Source organism: Phyllobates terribilis, unplaced genomic scaffold (genome assembly GCF_046119375.1).
Source record: "Phyllobates terribilis strain yellow unplaced genomic scaffold, ASM4611937v1 Scaffold_4__5_contigs__length_816908805, whole genome shotgun sequence".
Lineage (NCBI taxonomy): Eukaryota > Metazoa > Chordata > Amphibia > Anura > Dendrobatidae > Phyllobates > Phyllobates terribilis.
Window position 1 is genome coordinate 644,749,449 of NW_027362764.1, and position 24,541 is coordinate 644,773,989.

The 24,541-nt window shown below is 44.1% G+C and overlaps 1 protein-coding gene across 3 annotated transcripts in view; it reads right to left on the reverse strand.

Annotated features, from left to right (window-relative positions):
• The window catches only part of CUNH8orf34 (chromosome unknown C8orf34 homolog), a 499,772-nt gene that overhangs the window by 164,758 nt on the left and 310,473 nt on the right, over nucleotides 1–24,541 (reverse strand). For all 3 annotated transcript variants that reach the window (XM_073679422.1, XM_073679421.1, XM_073679423.1), the window contains exon 10: nucleotides 16,507–16,580. In XM_073679422.1, the coding sequence (XP_073535523.1) occupies nucleotides 16,507–16,580 (74 nt within the window). The remainder of the gene's footprint in view (nucleotides 1–16,506; nucleotides 16,581–24,541) is intronic.

Sequence of the window (24,541 nt, forward strand, 5' to 3'; positions counted from 1 at the left end):
AATCCCACTTATTAAACCTGACAGGGCACACCTGTGAAGTGAAAACCATTTCCGGTGACTACCTCTTGAAGCTCATCAAGAGAATGCCAAGAGTGTGCAAAGCAGTCATCAAAGCAAAAGGTGGCTAATTTGAAGAACCTAGAATATAAGACATATTTTCAGTTGTTTCACACTTTTTTGTTAAGTATATAATTCCACATGTGTTAATTCATAGTTTTGATGCCTTCAGTGTGAATGTATAATTTTCATAGTCATGAAAATACAGAAAAATCTTTAAATGAGAAGGTGTGTCCAAACCTTTGGTCTGTACTGTACGTTAACATAAAAAATGTCTTCAGGAGAGTACCTCTGCATTGCCTGATGGCTTTCTGTTTACTAAAGAGCAGGGCGTCTTGATGATTGACAGATGGGACCAGCAACAAGGTTGTATCACTGGCACAGATATCTAATGCCTTTTTAAGCGCAAGTAGCTTTACTTTTGCAGCATTGTTGACGTGCAGGGGGTTATAGCCTAGTCAGATCCAGACTGCTTTAGAGCAGCGCTTTCAAGCTCTATATCGATGAGCTTGCAAGCGCTGTCTTCCTTGCCTAAGAGACCGGACACCTCTGATAGACTGCAGAGGATGTTTAAGTAGAAGTATTTTACAAAGTTGCTTGTTTTTACAAGCACTATGGAATTATACCCATTTAAGAAGCTAAGACAATCCCTTTAATTGTTCAAGGTTGTAAACTGTACTTTCTGTATTTCCTTTTTTGGCCTGTGACACTTAAGTGGGCTTGTATGTCACACCTCATGCATCTACATTCCTGAGATTAAAATGTCACATTTCATTATGTCAACTGGCAGCATTATATCTTAACTCACAGACTGAAAAAGCAACACAAGATGAAATGCCTTCCTGTAGTCACTTCAAAGTCAGTATTTAATGCAGAAATCATTACAGAGCTTGTATGCAGTTCTGTACTATGCAATTTGTGTGCCAGTATTTTCCATTACTAGAATACAGGACCAGAATGTCTTATTAATTATAACATCACAAGTGTAATATATAAGTGAAAGTCTAACATAACTCCAAATACTCAAAAAAGTGACAAGGTCAAGTAAACAAATAATAACCCCTCTGTAAATTCCATTGGCCTTAAAGAAGCACTCCCACTGACTTTTTTATTCATTGAATGTGTATGTACATGTATGTTATGTGGTGTGTGTATAAACATACTCACCTACCCCTGCTTTCTCCGGTGTCTAGAGCATTTCTTCTCTTCTCAGTGAGATCACAGCAATTCTGACTAGCCGACCCTTTCTATACGCTATGTATGAACCGGAAGTTAATTTTACAATGAAAGCCATGGAGCTTCGTTCTGTTACTCCATATGCTTTCAATGTAAAATCTATTTCCGGGTCACACAGAGCGCAACGTGACCTGGCCAGTCTGCAGAGTGGTGACGTCACAGAGAAGAAAAGAAGAGCGGCACTGGACACCGGAGAAAGCAGTGGTAGGTGAATATTTTAAACACACTAACACTAAATTACATGCATGTATACACACAATTAATGAATAAAAAAAGTTAGTGGGAGTGCTTCTTTAAGGACTGAAATAACTTTTGTTTTCCTGCCCTACATTAAAATGGTTGAAACCCTGCGGTTTATGAATGTGTGTGTGGTGAAGGGGGGAATTGCATACAGGGTTGCCAACCTAAAATTAAATTTTTCCTGGACAACTAGACCAAAATTGATGGACAGTCCAAATTTTTTATGATCATTTGCCACTCCCCTTAAAACCATGCTCCCGAAATGTTCAAAATAATACAGAGTAAAAACACATACTGAGAATTACATCGAGCATAAAGGATAGGAGAAGTGGCAATGTGCAGTGTGTGTGTATAGACATACACAGATACTGGTAATTGCACCTCCAGTATACAGGACATGAGTGGTACTGTGCATTGTATACTTTGTAAGGCAGCACTAGTCATCATAATGGGGGATACTCGCTGCATCGGGTCAATTAATGCACACCAGCAATGTCTTTCCGGTTTTCACACTTCAGCAGTTTATTATTTTGTCATAAACCGCAGTTCACACATATAATGTTCACGAGCCCAAGTGGCAGACAGGCCCACTTGGCTCCAGGTACAGTCTTCAGCAAGGTAATACTATAGCAATGTCCATAAAAATGTCCATATAACAAAGTGTATTACCTTTGCCGGGTTTAGCTGCTGCAGTCCATTTGGTTTGCCACCACTGTGACTTTGCGGCTTCCCAGATGGGGGTCTCTAGCCGTCGTCCCTCGAAGGCTACTGGTATGTCTTTCACACTCACAACCTCCAGCCTGCGCCTTTCAGGAATCTTCAGCAAGCCTCTGCCTTCCAAGGCCACTAGCATCCACTCACAGGATCCAGTCTCGACCTTTCAGGCTGCCAGGCTTCACTCGGCCTCACTAGGCCTCACAAGAACGTTGTCCCACACACACGGGGAACAGGCCTCACGCCTCTCTCACCTGTCTCAAATTACCAGGGTTTTTATATCCTCCAATACACACACACATACTTACAGGACCTGAGCTGATGTCACAGTCAAGTGTTCAGACCTTCGGTGTGCAGCAGGACCTGTGTGATGTCACAGTCATGTGACCAGTCAGCTGAGGGGGAGGTTCATGGTCGGTCAAAACACACTCTTCCATACAGTAATGCCAAGCAAGGCGCTGCATTACAACATACAGAATAATTCAGATACTGAATATTACACCTTGTATACAGGACAGGAGAAGTGGTATAGTGCAGTGTATATACACAGAATAATAAAGATACTGAGAATTCAACTCAGTATATGTAATGCAGGTGTCTGGATGCAACACACAGACGGGAACAGTCAGGGATTGATATAATTCTATTTATATACAGCAGTAACTTTAAACAATTAGTGTTAGTAACAAGGCAAATCAACAGAACGAATAACAATAAGCTTGGAATAGCAAAGAAAGTCTTTCACTATATAACGTTAATGTTCTCTTCACAAAGGTGGTGCGCCCAGTCGTGAGAGTCACGACGTAAGAGATCTGAAGCTCTGGCCCTAGCGGGGGTCACCGGATTTCCCGCTAGGCCACAAGTCTCTCTGATGTAGTCTGTCAAAGCCTGTTGAGCCTCCCATGCACCAACCAGCCCCCTCCCAAACTGTAATCCTAGTCCCAGCTGAGCCCAGTACCGTAGGCGATAGATGGAATTGACAGCCCTGCTCACTGGTCATCCACAATCGCAGGTCTGCCACTCCTGTCACTGTCTCCTCACGGTTCTTCTTGGCTTGACCGTCAGCAAAGTCTCTTAGGTTTGGGGCAGAGAGGACCAGGCTTCGACTATTGACAGGCAATGTTGGGTCTTGCAGGCTTGACCATTGCAGGGCGCGGATCCTGGCCCTCATCAGCATAGGCGGAGCTAGTAGTTCTCCTGCAGGAAATTGATTCTATGATTCTATGATTCTATGAAATCAGGACCTTGCCAGGTGGTTACCAGCAACTGGGTGGCGAGACTTCCCGCTGAGTTCTGTCACACTCGTCTCGGCGGCCTCTCTGGAGCACATCTGCTTCTTTCTCTTCCCTGGTGCCAAATCTGTCTGCGGTTTGGCGTGCAGGGCTTTTATATCAAGGGAGTCTTTCCTATCGGTCACCTGACCAGGTCCAGCACATGAAGATGCTCTTCAAAGATATCACTGCTTCTTACTACGTTCTTACCCCCTTTTTGCTCGCCAGTCCTCGGGCGAGAGGGATCCTTGTGAGTTCGAAGATTCTTCCCAGGTAACCAAACTTCAGCCAATAGTTGAGCGCACTCCCTGAATTTCTGCTGTATCTGTGACCATATAAATTCCTCTTAAGCATATATTCCAGTGCAACAACCAAGGTACCGCTGCCTCATCCCCCTCAGGTCTAACCTCATAGATTGAGTTATCCGGGTGGCTCTTCCTCACTACTGGTGATCCAGCTTGTTGCTGGGTCACTTGGCCTGCACTAGCACACTATCCCCTGGCTGGAGTTGTCCACCTGACATCAGGGATCGACCTACATGCTCCACTTCCCAAAACATCTGCTCAACCAACTTCCTTACAGTCTAAAGTCGGTGTCTGTGTCCTCGGATCCAGGCACTTTACTACTGCCTGGACAGAGGTCCTCCGATTCTAGCTCCAGTTCAGTGATCTCTCGTCTGCTTCGCCCAAACAGCAACATGTAAGAAGTTTAACAGGTAGTCTCATGTACTCGATTGTTATAAACCCACACCAACTCAGACACAAATTCGGGCCACTTCATCTTCTTGTCCTTTTCCAGAGTCCTTAACATTTGCAACAGGGTTTGGTTGAAGCGCTCACAGGCCCTGTTTTCTTGTGGATGATACAGCGTGGTTCGAGATTTATCAATTCCATAGATACGATACAGCTTGTCCATTACTTGCCCCCGGAAGCAGGCCCCTTGGTTGGAGTGAATTTGCTCTCGGCACCCATATGTGCAGATGAAGTCCTGATGGCTCTGGCTGCAGCTTTGGCTGTCTTATCCTGGGTGGGAGTCACACCGCAAACTTGGTGAAGTGATCAGTCATCACCAAGCAATACCTATAGACATTGTACGAAGTTTGATCATCAGTTAGTCGATAATCAGGACCTCCAAAGGCACAGAGGTTTGCATAGCCTGAATAGGAGCTCTCTGTTCCGGGGTTTGTTCAGCTCACACCGGCGACATCTTCGGCAAACTCCTTCGACCTCTTGCGGCAGTTGAGGCCAGTACACCAGTTGTTGCAACCACCGAAAGGTCTTCTCTACACCGAAGTGGGCACCCCTCTTATGAGTTTCTTTAGCCAGCTGTACTACCAGCGCTTCTGGAGCCAGTACTTGCCCAGGTAGCATTGAACTTTTGAGGGAGTTGAATCCTTCAGCACAGCAGGTCATCATTCAGGAAGAGCCTTTCCCACTTGCCAAAGATCTGCAGGGTACTTGGGGGTGAAGCAGACCTAGCCAGTACAGCATGAAGGGCTGTGAGAAGTCAGCGTAATCCAAGATTGGGGCATCCATCAGCACTATAATCAATGCATTAAACGCTTCTTTTTGCCGTGGGCCCCATTGAATTGGTTGACGCTTGGCTCCTCTGGCCGTCCTCCGCAACAACTCGTTGAGTGGTATCGCAATCTTGGCGAAGTCTTTTATGAACGTATGGTAGTATCCATCTAGCCCTAGGAAAGCTTTCAGTTCTCTCAGGTTTGTAGGCATGGACGGCTTCTGTACTGCAGCCACCTTCTCTATGGTGATACTTTCGGGGCTTAATTTTTAACCCGTGTCTTTGAAGCTGCACCAGCACTTGCTCCAGACGGTTAAGATGGTCTTCAAATTTGGTAGAATAAATAATTATGTCATCCAGATATAACAAAGTGGCTTTGAAGTTCAAATCCATCAGGCATCTTTCCATCAAACGCTGAAAGATTCCTGGTGCATTGGTCAGTCCGAAAGGCATCAGGTTGAACTTGAACAGGCCCATAGGGAGGACAAAGGCTGCCTTCGGGCAGTCTTTCACAGACACCGGGGCTTGCCAGTAGTCACTGGCGAAATTGAGGGAGGAGAAATATTTGGCTTTTCCCAATGCAGATTGGGGCTTCTTGATTCTGGGCAAGGGATAGGAGTCCCATACAGTACACGCGTTCAGCCTCCGGTAGTCCAAACAGAACCTCAGGATACCGTCCTTTTTGTGAACTAACACGATGGGGACTACCCAGGGACTCAGGCTCTTGTGGATCACGCCACTGTGTGCCATGCAGGCCAGCAGTTCTTTCACCTCCTGGTACATCTGACATGGGATCTACCGATATCTCTCTCGAATGGGAGCAGTGGTCCCTGTAGGGTTCTTGTGATGAATAGCCTGGGTGCACCCAAAGTCATCTTCATGTTGAGCAAATACCCCTCATTATCGCTGTAATAACTGTTCAACCTGTCCAACTTGCCTTGAGGAAAACTCTGTGAGGTTGGCCTCCATTTGTTCCAAGAGGTGATGTCCAGCCAGTGGTTTACTTCTGTTCTCCTGAATGTCAAGCGACACTGCTAAGGTCCATGGGTCTCCTCCCACAGGTGACAGTCCTATAGCATTAGCTCTGGTGAAATCTTCAGGCATTATACAAACTCGCGCCACATCTTGTTGGGGAATCAACTGTAGACTTGCTCCACTTAAGTTTATACAGCGCACCGGTACTTGTACTTGCCGCACGGTGGCCAGAGTGCGGGCAACCAATACTCCGTAGATCGCTTCTTCTCCCTCAATCAGCACAATCTGCAGGTCCACACCATCTAAGGATACATGGGCCAGTACCGGCATAGTGAGTACAGTCTGTCCCACAAGCAGTGTCACTGTGGCTTTTGGAGGTAGAGGGTAACTTCTGAATTTGGCTGACTCCCACGAGTTGCTGAAACACCTTCTTACTGGCCGGGTCACGAGTGGCACAGGTCCAGATGTTTTTAATGGGGGCCCTCAGCCAAGAATTGTCCCTCTTCTTTTAGCACATTCATGCCCAGGGTTACAATGGGTCCTCCTCCTTCGAACCACTTTGTCAGCACTATTCCTCTTCAGCCCAGGTCTTTTCCGCACACTGGAGAAAACATCTACACTACTCCCTCTTTTGTGATAGGCAGTTGATTAGCTGCCACTAGTCAGATGGTGTGTTCTTTTCTAGCGTGAGCAACTTCGAAAAAGTGACTCAGGCATAGTGGTGACCTGAGACCTCGTGTCCATCAAGCAGCGAATGCATTGCCGTTTGAATTCAGCCTAGGTAATGAGTCTCTTGGAGACAATATCCTAAGAGTTCTCTCTTCCACCCTCTGAGGCTCGAAACCCCAAAGTATGCTCCTTGATCATGGGGCACGTTAGTTTAATGGGCGCATGCATATATTCCTTTCTCGACTAAAGCAGTCTCTTGAAATATGCCCCCTTCCACCGCAGGTGCAACACTCTGGCTTGTGTTCCGCTGATGGGCTACGTATGCGGTGTAACAGAGTTCGGAAGAAGCAAATTCCCGCTCTGACCTCCTCTCAAGCGGGACCTCCCCTTGATACTGCACAGCTCACCTCGAATACCATGGATATCTTGACGTTTCTTCCACATCCAGTTGGGCTCAGTGCAGGTTGATTCAGGGGTGAACACTTTATGACTTCAGTCCGCGGCAGTGAGAACAGAGGTATCTCTCTCCAAGACTCCAGCTTCGGTCCCGACCTCAAGAAAGCCCAGATCGGGATTCAGGCATAGGCACTCCATTAAGACCAGCTTTAGAGAGGGATCCCTCAGTCCAGCAACTAGTTGGTTCTGCAGTACTTCGTCTAATGGACCCAGTGCTCGATGCCTGTTTTGGGTCTTCTTGGTGATATGGGCCATCACTTCCTGCAATGCATTAACATACTGAGCTATGGTCTCACTTTCCCCTTGGACCCACTGGAACAACAGCATGAGGAGGTACCCTAGGTCCGTTGTGTCACCATGCATGTGCTTCAAGATTTTTATCACCTTTTCCAAGGTGTCACGGTCCCTAGGTGGGCGGTACATAACAGTCTGCCGGGCCGCCCTTCTTTCAAGGGGCAGGAGGGCTAACTCTGACTGAATGGAAGGGGTCAGAGGATACATGCACAGCATGCTTTTCAGCCTCTGTACCCAGCCCCACAGCGACACGCCACTCCAAGGGAACTTGGGAAGATTGTTGAGCATAGCCCTCAAGAGTATATTTTCCCTGCCAGGCTAGGTCACAGACTGGTCCGCCATCTCTCTGTTTGAATGTTGCATCCTCCCGACTATGCCAAATGTAATCCAGGTGTCTGGATGCAACGCACAGAGATCACGAGGCAGGAACAGTCAGGGATATATAATTCTATTTATATACAGCAGTAAATTTAAACAATTAGTGTTAGTAAAAAGGCAAATCAACAGTAGAACGAAAAATAATACGCTTGGAATAGCAAAGAAAGTCTTTCACTATTTAACGTTAATGTTCTCTGGTGGTGCGTCCAGTTGTGGGAGTCACCACGTAAGTTCTCTCTGAAGCTCTGGCCCTAGGGGGGTTCACCGGGGTTTCCCGCTAAGCCACAAGTCTCTCTCTGACGTAGCCTGTCAAAGCCCGTTGAGCTTCCCACCTGCCCCCTTCCAACCAGTAATCCTAGTCAAAGCGGACCCCGGTACCGTAGGTGATAGCTGGAAGTGACAACATATAGGGAACACACTGCTTGCAGTATAATATATATTGCACATAGGGGACACACTGCTGGCTGTATATATTGCACAAAGGAGATGCACTGCTGGCTGTATATATATTGCACATAAGGCATACACTGCTGGCTGTATACAAACTGCTCAAAAAAATAAAGGGAACACTTAAACAACAGAATATAACTCCAAGTAAATCAAACTTCTGTTAAATCAAACTGTCCACTTAGGAAGCAACACTGATTGACAATCAATTTCACATGCTGTTGTGCAAATGGAATAGACAATAGATGGAAATTATTGGCAATTATCAAGACATCCTCAATAAAGGAGTGATTCTGCAGGTGCGGACCACAGACCACATCTCAGTACCAAAGCTTTCTAGCTGATGTTTTGGTCACTTTTGAGTGTTGGTTGTGCTTTCACACTCGTGGTAGCATGAGACGCACTCTACAACCCACAGAAGTTGCTCAGGTAGGGCAGTTCATCCAGGATGGCACATCAATGCGAGCTGTGGCAAGAAGGTTTGCTGTGTCTGTCAGCTTAGTGTCCAGAGGCTGGAGACGCTACCAGGAGACAGGCCAGTACACCAGGAGACGTGGAGGGGGCCATAGGAGGGCAACAACCCAGCAGCAGGACCGCTACCTCCGCCTTTGTGCAAGGAGGAACAGGAGGAGCACGGCCAGAGACCTGCAAAATGACCTCCAGCAGGCCACAAATGTGCATGTGTCTGCACAAACGGTTAGAAACCGACTCCATGAGGGTGGTATGAGGGCCCGACGTCCACAGATGGGTGTTGTGCTCACAGCCCAACACCGTGCAGGACGCTTGGCATTTGCCACTGAACACCAGGATTGGCAAAGTCGCAACTGGCACCCTGTGCTCTTCACAGATGAAAGCAGGTTCACACTGAGCACATGTGACAGACGTGACAGGTGTCTGGAGACACCATGGAGAGCGATCTGCTGCCTGCAACATCCTTCAGCCCTCCATGTGCTCGCCAGAGGTAGCCTGACTGCTATTAAGTACCGAGATGAGATCCTCAGACCCTTGTGAGACCATATGCTGGTGCGGTTGGCCCTGGGTTCCTCCTAATGCAGGACAATGCCAGACCTCATGTGGCTGGAGTGTGTCAGCAGCTCCTGCAAGATGAAGAAATTGAAGCCATGGACTGGCCCGCCCGTTCCCCAGACCTGAATCCGATTGAGCACATCTGGGACATCATGTCTCGCTCCATCCACGTTGCACCACAGACTGTCCAGGAGTTGGCGGATGCTTTAATCCAGGTCTGGGAGGAGATCCCACAGGAGACCATCCGCAACCTCATCAGGAGCATGCCCAGGCGTTGTAGGGAGGTCATACAGGCCCGTGGAGGCCACATACAATACTGAGCCTCATTTTGACTTGTTTTAAGGACATTACATCAAAGTTGGATCAGCTTGTAGTGTGTTTTTCCACTTTAATTTTAGGGGTGACTCCAAATCCAGGCCTCCATTGGTTAATAAATTTGATTTCCATTGATGATTTTTGTGTGATTTTGTTGTCAGCACATTCAACTTTGTACAGAACAAAGTATTCAATGAGAATATTTCATTCATTCAGATCTAGGATGTGTTATTTGAGTGTTCCCTTTATTTTTTTGAGCAGTGTATATTGCACATAGGACACACTGTTAGCTGTATATATATTGCACATAAGGCATACACTGCTGGCTGTATATAGTATATACACATTACTATACTGTACACACTATATACCGTATTTTTCGGACTATAAGATGCACCGGACCATAAGACGCACCCCAAATTTTGGGGTGGAAACTGGGAAAAATATTTTTTTTATAATGGTGGTCCGTCTTATAGTCCGAATAGGTCTCTTACCTAGGGGGTGGTGGAGCGGGGGTCACAGGAGGCAGGGTCCCTCAGGAATCCGGCAGAAGTGTAGCATAGCATTGCAAAAGTCTCTGAGTAGGAGAAGGCGGTGCCTGGTGATGGAGCAGCATAGCAGGAAGCAGGGTCCCTCCTTCAGGAACCCGGCGGCGGCAGGAGCGGTGAGATGCTGTGTGTACAATGTCAGCGGTGAAGAAGAGCGCAATGCACTGCTTTTCCAGCGGCCATCTTCCAACAGCCGTGGTCTACAGGAAAATGACCGCCCGAGCTGGCGCATGTGCAGACTGGGATATTGGTGGCCATTTCCCTGCGGCCCACAACTTCATGAAGATGGCCGCCGGAGGCAGCGCATGTGCAGTTGAGATCTCTGCTGGGCCGAAATCCCAGTTTGTGCATGTGGTCGCCGGGAAAGCTCTGCCTGACACCCAATACTGGGCCCACACCATCGCACAGCTTCTGCAGCTGCCAGCTTCAAGACAGAGGGATCCTGCTTCCTTGTGATCCCGCACCACCACCACCGCAACTCCCTGGTAAGACTGTATTCGGACCACAAGACGCACCCCCCATTTTCCTCCCAAATGTGGTGGAAAAAAGTGTGTCTTATGGTCCGAAAAATACGGTACATATTGTATAAACAGACATTCTATATACTGTAACGCAGAATATAATGTGGACATGTAAATACAGTATGGTGCTGTGTATGAAGGAACAAAGAGAGACAGATACACACAGTTATACTCACCAGCTACGGCTCCGACACTGCAGATGGAAGATACAAATGAAGACTTAGCGCGCTTGGCAGTGATTAGATGATCCTCGCTCATCATGCTGATGTCATTTTTCTTCTGGTAAGGTCCTGTTTGTACTGCTCATAGCAGCGTTTTTAACGCATGCGTAGTACAAACTACGGAGAAATTACAAAAAAAAAATCATGGACAGTGCTTTTTTCTACCAGACACTACAGATGGCAAAGAAAAGCACTGGGTTTTTATGGACTGTCCGTAAATTTATGGATGGTTGGCAACCCAGCTTGCGTATCCCACCACTTGGGGTACATATAAAGTGACCATTTATTTTCAAATTGGTTTTAAATAGTAGCAGAGAGAAACTAAAATGTTTGTGTTTTTGTGGTTAGTGATTCTTATTTAGTTAAAAAAAATATATTGTTTAAAAGTATAATTGTTTATTTTTTTTCTGTTGCTTTTTTATTCTATATTGACAATAAGTTTACTTAAGTTTTGGAGGTACATGTACAGGGGATATGAAAAAAGAGTTTACAGACTACACCACTGTTAAAGTGACATTTTTTTGTGATGAAAAAATAATCATACCAAGCAGAATCATTTCAAAACTTTTTTCACCTTTAAAATCACCTATAATTTGTAGAAATCCATTGAGAAACAGACAAATTATTTTAAAGGGTAAAATAAAAATAACAAAACTAAAATCAAGTGGTTGTATAAGTGTGAACAACCTCTTATAATTGGGGATGTTGTTTTGTTAAGAACTAGCTAATCACATTTAAACTCATGCCAAATAGTAGTCAGTACACAGCTGCCATCATTTACAGCGATTCTAATTAACCGCATATTAAGTTTGGCTGTTCTAGTAGGCTTTTCCTGACATTTTGTTAGTTTCATTTTACAACAAAAGCCATGGTCCACAAACAGCTTACAACACAGCAAAGGGATCTCATTGATGAAAGTTATCAGTCAGGAGAACAAAATGCTTTCCAAAGCATTAGATATATCATGGAACACTATTCTGGTCATCGATAAAATTGCTTAAAGGGAATCTGTCACCCCTTTGGAGTTATCAGACCACTAATATGGGCATAAAGGTTATAGAAATGTAAATCTATACTTACCTGTATGGTCCATATTACAGGTTTGATTGCAGAGAAATCTGTTTTTATTGAATCCGTTATTCTAGGCTTGGCGTCCATAGCTGAACGTCCCGCGCATGCGCAATGCACCTATAGCAGAAGGCGCTTTTTTTTCTCTGCGCTATTTTACTTGTCTGCTTCAGTGCGCCGGGAGTCACTGTGACTTCTACTCCAGTGACCTCTGGCCTGTGCAACAATGAGGTTTGGTACCCACTTCCTCTCGGCATCCTGCTATCCGGGAGGATGTGGGGACCAAACCTCATTAATGCGCAAGTCGGAGGTCACTGGAGCGGAAGTCACAGTGACTCCTGGTGCCTGCGCACTGGAGCAGACAAGTAAAAAAGCGCAAGAAGAAAAAAAAGCACCTTCAGCTATAGGCGCATTGCGCATGAGCGGTATGTTCAGCTCTAGACTGCACGTCACAGGGCCCTGTGACATGCAGGGGTGGGCAGGGGAGGGGGGGGATATTTAAATTAAGCATATAGGCGGGCATTTCTTGGTGTCCCCTGGACGCCAAGCCTAGAAAAACGGATTGAATAAAAAGAGATTTCTCTGCAATCAAACCTGTAATATGGGCCATACAGGTAAGTATATGTTTACATTTCTATTACCTGTATGCCCATATTAGAGGTCTGATAACTCCACAGGGGTGACAGATTCCTTTTAAATTTGGCACTACAGTGACATTACCTAGAATTGTGCATCCCTCAACCATTTACGTAAAGACAAGTTGAGAATTGATCCGAGAGGCTGCCAAGGGGCTTACAATAACATTAAAAAGATATGCAGGAATTTCTGGCAAGTACTGGTTGTGTACTGCATGTGACAATAATCTCCCGTATATTTCATATGTCAGGCCTGTGGGGTAGGGTGGCAAGGTGGAAGCCTTTTCTTACAAAGAAAATTATCCAAGACCGGCTAAGTTTTGCCAAAACCTATATCATGTCTGCTAAAAGTATATGAGAAAACATATTATGTTCTGGTGAGACCAAGGTTGAACTTTTTGTCCATAATTCTATAAGGTATGTTTGGTACAAAGCTAAAACTGGCTTCACCAAAAAAATACCATACCCACAAGGAAGCAAGGTGGAAGAAGCATTGTGCTTTACAGTTGTTTTTTGGCGCAGGAACTGGACCTTTAGTCAAGGTGGAAGGAATTATGAACAGTTCCAAATATCAGTCAATTTTTGCAAAACAACCTTCAGGTCTGTGCGAAAAAGCTGAAGATGAAGGGAAATTTCACCTTTTTGCACAACAACGACCCGAAGCAAACCTCCAAATCAACAAAAGGCTTTGCCAATAGAAGATCAAAGTTTTGGAATGGCCAAGCCAAAGCCCAGACCTAAATATAATTGGAAATCTGAGGGTTGGACTGAAGAGGGCGCTGGAGATGACCTCACAATCTGACCGATTTGGAGACCTACTGCAAGAAAGAGTGGGCAAAGATTGCCAATTCTAGATGTGCCATGCTGATTGCCTCCCACTCTAAAAGACTGAATCTTATCAAAAATCTATGTGTGTGCATAATTATGGAACCACATTAACTTAGTTCTTTATTTTTGTTTTTCTACATGTAAAGATTTCAGTTTATTTTTCAAATTAATTGTACAGATTATAGGTGACATTATAGTTGGAAAAAGTTCTGAAATGATTCTTCTTGGTATGATATTTTTACCTGACAAAAACCTGGCCTTTTAACAGGAGTTAAAATTTGTTACTTTTCTTTTAATGTTCGAATCTTCACATATTGTATTTAATAATAGCATGAGAATAAAAGGAGCAATACAATATTGTCATTTCCATAGTTTTGACACTGAAGACAAGAGCCAATGAAAATGTAATTCAGACTGAGCATCACATGAATAAACTTGTATCTCATTTATTTTGCTTTCTTCCGCATATTTGATACTGTACCAAGATCGGGGGGAAGAAAGTCTATAAAAAGCATTGTAACATCCTAGGAAACATGTTTTAAAGCTTATTACAATGTAAATCCTTCAAGGCGACTAGCAAAGAAAATATAAAACATATAAGTCCATAAAAGAAAGAACACCCCCTAGCTGGATATTACTTAACATTTGGTTCTAATCTGAGTAGACTGATTCAAAAGGCAGTGATATATCAAGTAGTCAGATGCATTGTGCATGTTTCTAATTGGATAATTACAGAAATAAGCTATAATAATGTACAACAATAACATCAAGGCGATGGATGTTCTGCTTGCTTATGTTGGTTCTACTACAATGTTTAATTGCAGGAGGCACAACGGAAGGAAAGTGAGTTGTTGAAGGTCACAAAGTGCCATGAGAAAATCCCCAGAGATCTAATCACCGATTCCTGTTCTGGCTTTAACCTGCTCACCCTGCTGAACTATTCAACTGAACACTTTCTTACAAGTGGCCGTTCCCACAATCAAGTGTCTTCTGTACGTAAAATGCATGTCCCAGACAAGACAAATGCGACCATCCAAAGTAAATGCCAATTACATTGTGTAGGTTCCTATGTGGGATATGATTAGCACATTATACAAGGTCACTTGTCATCAAATGGTACATGAGCTCAGATTTCCCTTACAGACATCAAAAGATATTGGACCTTTAAAGAAGCTTGATGCCAATAATTACATGGAGATAATTGTACGTCAGTTGTCTGTCAGTTTCTACTCCGCACTGATCAATTTTAGAGTTTCCTTTAACAAAAATGTTGTATGAAAAATATTTTTGAGAGTGAATAAACCTTGAATTCTGAGGGTCCCGTTAAAGTGCTCTAAGGCAGCAGTCTTATTCATCGTACTATTTTAAAATCCTGCAGACATAAGAATTTGTTAAGGTTTAGAAGTCACTTCAGCAGCCTCCAAGGCCCGCATGGTTTTGTTATGTAATAAAAGCAGCTTGGACTCTCGGGACCACTTTACAAAGCCTTTAATAAGGCCTCATTTGGATAATGCAGTTCTGTTATGGGAAGCAGTTAGAAAAGGTACAAAGAAGAGCCACAAAAGTGATAAATGGTATGGAAGATCTTAGTTATGAGGAAAGATTAGGACAATTACAGTTTGTCTTAAAAAGGGGCAACTAAGGGGGAACATATTTACCAATACATGTATCAAAAATATGGTCAAAAGATTTTTCATGTAAATCCCTTTCAAAACACATAGGGAGCACTAGCACCATCTGGAGAAAAGAAGGATCAATCTCCATAGGAGGAAAGCTTCCTTTACCATGAGAACTATTAATCTGTATAATAGCCGAACTCAGGAGCTGGTCATAGTGGTAACCATTGATGGTATCAAAAAAGGCCTTGACGATTACTTAGAGGAAGTCAACACGTACTCTTATGTACTGAAAATGGATAAAAAAAATGGATAAAAGTCTTGTCCTGAATGTTGATCCGGTTATTGACACTTGGGAACAGTAAGGAAAATTAGCATTTTTCGAGCAGATCCATTCATTACTTATGATTGTTCCTGTATCTCTTCTCTTCATTCAATACCCTTTCCCACGCTTCAGTTGAACTTTAGGCCCTTTTTCATCCATACTAATTATGGATCCATCATTTATCCATTTCCATCCATACCAATTTATGTAACATCACAAAATTAAATGGTCATAAAATGACGAGGTAATTTGTAATAAGATTAGGGAATCAATCAAATGATAACCACAAATGTATTGATAATTATGGATTGAAAAATGGCAGTCTAATGGCAGGGTTGCCAATCGTCCAGAAATTCCAGGACAGTCTGTAAAAATAGGGCACTTTGTTGACCTGTACGTAAAAAATTTTTTTAAGGCATCTGTGATTTTTTTTTGAAGCTTAAGAAACTTATACAGATTATTTTGATTGTAATTATCATCGTTTTACAGTTTTCAGTAAATGTCTTCATATCAGAATTATGGGCTGGAGACATGGATCACTTATAATCGTAATAATTTATTATATTTTTCCAATGTGTCCATAAAAAATATTATCTGTGTTAATTTTTGGTAAGCTGTCCAGAAAAAAAAAAATCAGGTTGGCAACCCAATCAAAGGTTTGTCCAAATGTATAATAATTCACTTCCATCGAGCCACTAAATGTATTATCTGGAACAATGTTTCTCAAACTCCAGCCCTCACGGCCCCCAACAGGTCACATTTTCAGGATTTCCATAGTGTTGCACAAGTGCCTTGATGATACTTTCATCCCCTGTGAAGTACTAAGGAAATCCTGAAAACATGACGTGTTGGGGGCTGTAAGGACTGGAGTTTGGGAATCCCTGATCTAGAGTTTAGACATCATTGAGCTCCGGAGTGGCCAGAAGTTAACCACCTGCCAGTACCAGAAATACTTTGGCTTCCTTTAATCTTCCAAAACCATACTAGCATCCATTTGTACGTAAAATTCTGCAACATATTTTACAGCAACTACATTTTTTTTCTATTATGTTATAGTCATTAGCAGCATTATAATTGTCTGTATCATCCCCATTCTCAATACCATTATTTCAAATGTTATCCTTGTCAGTACCAATGTATTTACTTACAGGTCCTGTCACTTGAGATGCACTTTCGAATTCTTCATCATCCTCCATTAATGTTTCTGCTCCAGGCAATGAATCTGTTCCAAGGAGACAAAAAAGAAATAGCTTCATGTTCATGTAATTACTTTGGAATAATTAATCTCTTGAAATATGTAAACCTCGAAATTTCATGCCAAGACTATATAAATAGGTTTAGGAGCAGGTTTCGAATTACAACGGTAATATGTTTTATATATTTTCTGCCATGGAGCATATTTTGATGAGTGATGTCTTAATGGATTGAGGCAGCCTATCTTATTTGATCATGATGAAAACAAAAAGGCTGTAGCGCCAAGAATTACCAGTGGGTAAGCCCAAATATTGTGATATAATAATTGATGCCTGTGGGATATTTAAGGTAACAGAAGTGGGGCCCTTACTTTTAATGACAGCCTATCATCTGTTGTCTTTCACTTGTGATGAGTATGTGTTCCATCTACAAATAAATGCTGTATGTATCCCATTTATTTAATCGCTACGGTACACAGATCTAAACATGCCTGTAATTTAATCATCGTGTTTACCTACTGTAATTGAATTTAATGGCTAGGAAAAGCTGATCTATTATTTGGCCCTTGACATGACAATATCCCCAGATGCTGGGGGCAAAACTTGCATGTTGTATTGTATCTACATTATATTTAATGGATAACCTGACTGTAATGGAAGATGATACAAGAAAAGTTCAGAGTAAGACCTCAGGCACACAACAGAGAGCCATGGAAGCGCAGAGTCCGCACGATTCATTACTGAGGGAACATGGTCATTCCTATGGAGGCTCAGTATAAATATTTTCCCATAGAAGAAACATTCCTAGGAGATAATACCTTTGTAATACAGCAGCCAATGAAGGATAGAAGAATTCAGTATGAAATCAGAGGTCTCCAGAAGTACACTAGAACCTTCTATGGGTACTATTATCATCCTGTACAACTCACCGTCATTCTGAACTCTGAGTAAAGTCATATCCAAATCAAAGTTATTTGTAACTAAACGAGTTGTTGGTTGACTGAATTTATTTTACAAAGTGCTTAGAATGAATTAAAAAAAAATAAAGGAGGCTACAATCATTTCACCGATCCTCCGCCTCTCCTATTCTGACAGCTGCCAGTCTCTACTTTCAACTACAGCTCCCATTCTAACACTGCCAGTCTCTACTTTCTGTAGCAGCTCCCATTCTAACACTGCCAGTCTCTACTTTCTGTAGCAGCTCCCATTCTAACACTGCCAGTCTCTACTTTCAACTACAGCTCCCATTCTAACACTGCCAGTCTCTACTTTCTGTAGCAGCTCCCATTCTAACACTGCCAGTCTCTACTTTCTATAGCAGCTCTATTCTAACACTGCCAGTCTCTACTTTCTGTAGCAGCTCCCATTCTAGCACTGCCAGTCTCTACTTTCTGCTTCAGCTTCCGGTCTGAGAGTTGCCAGTCTCTACTTTCTATAGCAGCTCCCATTCTCCACTTTCCTCTACCGCTCCCATGTGGACGCTGCCAGTCTCTACTTCCTTCAGCATCTCCCATTCTGATGGCTGCCGGTCTCTACTTTCTGTAGCAGCTCCCATTCTAACACTGCCAGTCTCTACTTTCTGTTGCAGCTCCCATGTGGATGCTGCCAGTCTCTACTTTCTACTGTAGTTCCCATTCTAATACTGTCAGTCTCTTTCTGCTGCAGCTCCCATTCTGATGGCTGCCAGTCTCTACTTTCTGTAGCAGCTCCCATTCTAACACTGCCAGTCTCTACTTTCTATAGCAGCTTTATTCTAACACTGCCAGTCTCTACTTTCTGTAGCAGCTTCCATTCCAACACTGCCGGTCTCTACTTTCTGCTTCAGCTTCCGGTCTGAGAGTTGCAAGTCTCTACTTTCTATAGCAGCTCCCATTCTAAAGCTGTCATTCTCCACTTTCCTCTACGGCTCCCATGTGGACGCTGCCAGTCTCTACTTCCTTCAGCATCTCCCATTCTGATGGCTGTCAGTCTCTACTTTCTGTAGCAGCTCCCATTCTAACACTGCCAGTCTCTACTTTCTGTTGCAGCTCCCATGTGGACGCTGCCAGTCTCTACTTTCTACTGTAGTTCCCATTTTAATACTGTCAGTCTCTTTCTGCGGCAGCTCCCATTCTGATGGCTGCCAGTCTCTACTTTCTGTAGCAGCTCCCATGTGGAAGCTGCCAGTCTCTACTTTCTGCTGTAGTTCCCATTCTAACGCTGTCAGTCTCTACTTTCTGCTGCAGCTCCCATATTGACACACCCAATCTCTACTTTCTGCTTCAGCTCCTGTTCTGACAGCTTCTAGTCTCTACTTTCTGCTGCAGTTCCCGTTTTGACGCTGCCAGTCTCTACTTTCTGCTGCAGCTCCCATTCTGACGTGACCGATCTCCACTTTCTGCTCCCATTCTGACAGCTTCTAGTCTCTTTCTGCTGCAGTTCCGATTTGACACTGCCAGTCTCTACTTTCTGTTGTAGCTCCCATGTGGACGCTGTCAGTCTCTACTTTCTGCTGCAGCTCCCATTCTGATGTGACCAATCTCCACTTTCTGCTCCCATTCTGACAGCTTCTAGTCTCTTTCTGCTGCAGTTCCCGATTTGACACTGCCAGTCTCTACTTTCTGTTGTAAATCCCATGTGGACACTGCCAGTCTCTACTTTCTATTGTACCTCCCATGTGGACACTTCCAGTCTCTACTTTCTATTGTACCTCCCATGTGGACACTGACAGTCTCTACTTTCTGTTGTAGCTCCCATGTGGACGCTGTCAGTCTCTACTTCCTGTTGTAGCTCCCATGTGGACGCTGCCAGTCTCTACTTCCTGTTGTAGCTCCCATGTGGACGCTGCCAATCTCTACTTTCTGCTGCAGCTCCCATGTGGACGCTGCCAATCTCTACTTTCTGCTGCAGCTCCCATGTGGACGCTGCCATTCTCATGGCTGCCAGAATTTCTACTGCAGCAATAACACATCAACACAAGGCAAGGACATATGCTTACAGCAGACAATCTTTGGAAGTGGCGTGGTATCATTGAGTTGATATTGCTTATTTTATTTATATTTTTTACCCATTCTGTGCTTTTACTCACCAGATGACCCTTTAAAATTAAGTTTTAGTCTATGAACACAGTATCTTCCATTACTTGTCTATTAGGCTCTTTTACATTGTTCAATACTATATATAACAAATTACAGAATTTGCAGCATTTCATTATTTTATTTAGAAATGTAGCCCCATTAATAAGCAGGTTCTAGAACGCAGCCATAAAGATTCTGTAGGAGACATTAAATACCCTACTCTGATGAACTTATTGTCAACTTCATTAAAGTTTTTAAAAGTGTTTAAATATATGTTTAAATGTAACATATAAAAAGCAAAAAAAAAAACACATGAAAGTAAAAATTTACAGAGTAGAAATTTCTAAATGTTTGCTCTCGAGGTGTCAATACTTAAATAGGCTATTATATAGCTACATCAAGCACAAGCCTCAAAAATGACTGAGCACTTTTCACACGAAGATCTATGTTATGTGTCATTGTGGAATAATCTCCACATGGATCTTGTCTTTGACTAACCATTAAAAATTAAAACACGAAAGACGATGCTGAATATTTTAGCATCTGGGACTGTTCATAGTAAAATAAGGCAAATTAAGCACATGTGAACATGCTCAAGAAAAATTGTATATAATCAACTGAAAATTCTGCTTAAGCTAGTTTTTATTCCATGAGAATGAGTATGTGCTCACAATGGTTTTTTTTAAGCGGAATGTCAAAAAAGTTTTCTAGTGGAGACCACTTCAGTAAATGCTCATTGTGGGGTTTTTTAAAGAGATTTTTGTTTCATAAATTGATTTTGAAGAGTTTATAAAGTATTTTGGAACAGTTTTTGTAGCCTTTTGACTGGACATTGACTAGTTTGGAGCAGATTACATTAAGAGCCGTTTAAAAAAAATAGTTAAATGCACTTTCCTTTTTCCCACAAAAAGTTTTTCAAAAATGGAAGCGATAAAATTACACTCAAAAGACATCATGTAAAACAGCAAAGTGGTTTTCCAATAGAAATGAAAACAAGTGTCTTTTAAACATAAACAGTGTTTATTTCTGCTAATGTTGATGATTATGGCTTACAGCCAATGAAAACAAAAAAGTCATTATCTCCGTAAATTAGAATACTTTATAACAACAGCTTGAAAAATGTTTTTAAAAATTTAAACTGTTGCAATTATTTTACTAGTCACATTTAAAAATCTTAGGCGTCACAACAGTACTGCTGGCTGTAGCCGCAAATTGCTTTTTCTGCACATACGTACATAGCAACATAATTTTTGGGGGTTAGGCAATTTTTGTTAACGTATGTAGGGATTTCAAACAAAAATATCTATTCTATGCTAACAAAAACGGAAACAGAATTTTAAACAGTTCCACACGTTTTATTTTTTGCATACGTAATTTAATTTGGCACCGGGAGACCACACAACTATACTTTGATCTGTTGCAGCATTTTTATACTGTGGTCCTATCTCTCTTGGCATTCGTTTTTACATGGTCCTTTTTGGTCAGGGGGAATTACCGTATTTTCTGGAGTATAAGACGACTGGGTGTATAACACGACCCCGAACTTTTCCAGTTAAAATATAGAGTTTGGGATATAGTCGTATAAGACTACCCCTCTCCTAATGCACATACGGTAAAAATTAAAAAAAAAATCAGATTTGATTTCAATATGGTAATTTTAAAGTGATGAACCTTACCGGCGATTGGCTGGTAACAACACACAGTATACAAATCCTGCTTGGATTGGTCAGCTCTCCCTGGCTGCCCAGCTTTCCCTGTCTCCAAGACTATCAGAGTGGTAGCACATCCCTCTGGCCCGCCCTTGTATCCTATTACCGGTACCTCCTTCTCTGCCTCTCTGATCTTGCTCCATACACGCGCCGCTTCACTGCAGTCCTCAGGAGCGAGATCTGAGAGGCAAAGAAGGAGGTAATACAAGGGCAGGCCAGACGAGTGAAAGAGGCGTGTTTTTCTGGGCACAGCACCGCTCTTTCTCTTTTTTCCATACCCCGGGCATCCCGGACGCCTGCAGCTTGCGTCACTTACACTTTCCCGGTGAGGCGCCCCCTCACCTTGTCACTGCAGTCCTCAGGAGTGAGATCAGAGAGGCAGAGAAGGAGGTACCGGTAATAGGATACAAGGGAGGGCCAGAGGGATGTGCTACCACTCTGATAGTCTAGGAGACAGAGAGGGCTTATAAATTACCATAAATACCGTATTTTTCGGACTATAAGACGCACCGGACCACACGACGCACCTAGGTTTTAGAGGAGGAAAATAGAAAAAAATGTGTTCACGATGCACTTTTAAGGGGGAGGGGGGGTCTTCTGCTGACACTGGAATAGGGGTAGTGTCCCCCAATTCTGACAATATCTCCCATCCTGGTATATATGCCCCCCCACCTTCATTTCATACGTGGCCCCCATCCCCATCCTGGTATGCCTGGCATCCCTCTATCCTGTTATGCATGGAACCCCTCCATCCTGGTATGCATGGCACCCCTCATCCTTATCCTGGTATTCATGGCACCCCTCATCCCTATCCTGGTATGCATGGAACCCCTCCATCCTGGTATGCATGGCACCCCTCATCCCTATCCTGGTATGCATGGCGCCCCTCATCCCTGTCCTGGTATGCATTGCACCCCTCATCCCTATCCTGGTATGCATAGCACCCCTAATCCCTATCCTGGTATGCTTGGCACAGCAATCCCCATCCTGGTATGCATGGCACCCCTCATCCCTATCCTGGTACGCATGGCACCCCTCATCCCTGTCCTGGTATGCATTGCACCCCTCATCCCTATCCTGGTATGCTTGGCACAGCAATCCCCTTCCTGGTATGCACGGCACCCCTCATCCCTGTCCTGGTATGCATGGCACCCCTCATCCCTGTCCTGGTATGCATGGCACCCCTCATCCCTGTCCTGGTATGCATGGCACACCTCATCCTTATCCTGGTATGCATGGCACCCCTCATCCCTATCCTGGTATGCATGGCACCCCTCACCCTATCCTGGTATGCATAGCACAGCAATCCCCATTATGGTATGCATGGCACCCCTCATCCCTATCCTGGTATGCATGGCACCCCTCATCCCTGTCCTGGTATGCATGGCACCCCTCATCCCTGTCTTGGTATACATGGCACCCCTCATCCCTGTCCTGGTATACATGGCACCCCTCATCCCTGTCCTGTTATGCATGGCACACCTCATCCCTGTCCTGGTATGCATGGCACACCTCATCCCTATCCTGGTATGCATGGCACCCCTAATCCCTATCCTGGTATGCATGGCACCCCTCATCCTTATCCTGGCATGTATGGCCCCTCATCCATATCCTGGTATGTATGGCCCCCTCATGTTTACCCTGTTATGTATGCCCCCTCAGCCTTATCCTGGTATTTATGGCTCCCTCATCTTTAGGCTGTGTGCCCACGATGCGTTTTTTAAGCATTTCCGCAGCGGAAATTCCGCTGCAGAAATGCTTAAAAAACGCTTGGTAGAAGGCCTGCCATGTTCCCCAATGATAATCTGCTGCAGAAATTTCCGCTGCGGATTATCATTGCGGAAAAAAACGCAGCACTACCAATTATTTTGCGGAAGCGCTGCATTTTTGCCGCCATTGACTTTCATTGGAACGCATGGAATCCGCATCACTGGATCTGTACATGCGCATTCCATACGTTTCAATGTGTGGATGGTACCCGGGTCTGGAGGAGAGGAGACTCTCATACGGACCAGGGTACCAGAGAACCTGTAGAAAAAAGAATAAAATAAAAAATAAATATTATACTTACCTTCTGATGGCCTCCGGTGTGCTTGTCTTCGCTTGCCGGCAGATCGCGGTGGACTGAAGGACCTGCCATGATGTCATTTAGTCATGTGACGGCTGGTCCTTCAGTGTACCGCGAGCTGCCGGCAAGCCAGGATGGATCAAATAAAGACTCCGGGGGCCATCAGAAGGTAAGTATATATTTATTTTTTTATTTTTTTAACATTCTTTACGGTCACACTATATAAATCCATGCCGTTTGCATGGATTTATATAGTGTGACCAAGTTGTCAAGCACTTTCCAAGTGATGCTAAAATCGCTTGGAAAGCGCTTGACAACCCGCATGCGGAAATGCATGTGAAGAACACTTCACATCTGCTTGTGCCTGGCAAGAAAAACGCATGTACAATCCGCATGCGCTTTTTCTGCCAGGAAGATGCAGAAATGCTCAGGAAAAAATCCGGAGCATTTCTGCATCGTGGGCACATAGCCTTATCCTGTTATGTATGCCCCCTCATCCCTATTTTGGTATGCATGGTCCCTCTAATCCGCATGAGGCTGCACATAAAAAAAATAAACACTCCTACTTAACTTTCTTCTCTCCTCCAGTGCTGTGTCCTGTTTGCACTCACTGATCTTGCTATGTGAGCCGCGCATGGCGTCACTACCATGTGCGGCTCACAAGGAGAGATCAGCTGCCGGAAGTCACTGCTCCCCACGCCGGGACTGTGTGCACGGGGAGCAGTGACTTCATGCTCCTTAATAGCCGGCACACAATGTAGCTGTAGCGCGGCTCCTGCTGCTACCGGGCGATCGCGTGTGCCCGCTATTAAAGGGCATGAATATTCATCCCTCCTCATGCCCATGGGCATGGAGAGAGGTTGAATATTCATGCCCTTTAAGAGCAGGCACAGGCGTTTCCGGCAGCAGCAGGAGCCGCGCTGCGGCTACACTGTGTGCCACTATTAAGGAGCATGAATATTCAGTGCTCCCCACGCCCCATGGGCATAGGGAGCACTGAATATTAATTTTCTTTAGCAGCGGGGACAGTGTAGGCTGCAGCAGACGGCTGCTGCCTCCTGTGCCCCGCTCCTCCGCGGCTACCGCTCCCCCCACACCCCACACATCATATATATATACCCCCTCCTCCCCAAACATTCGGACTATAAGGGTATACG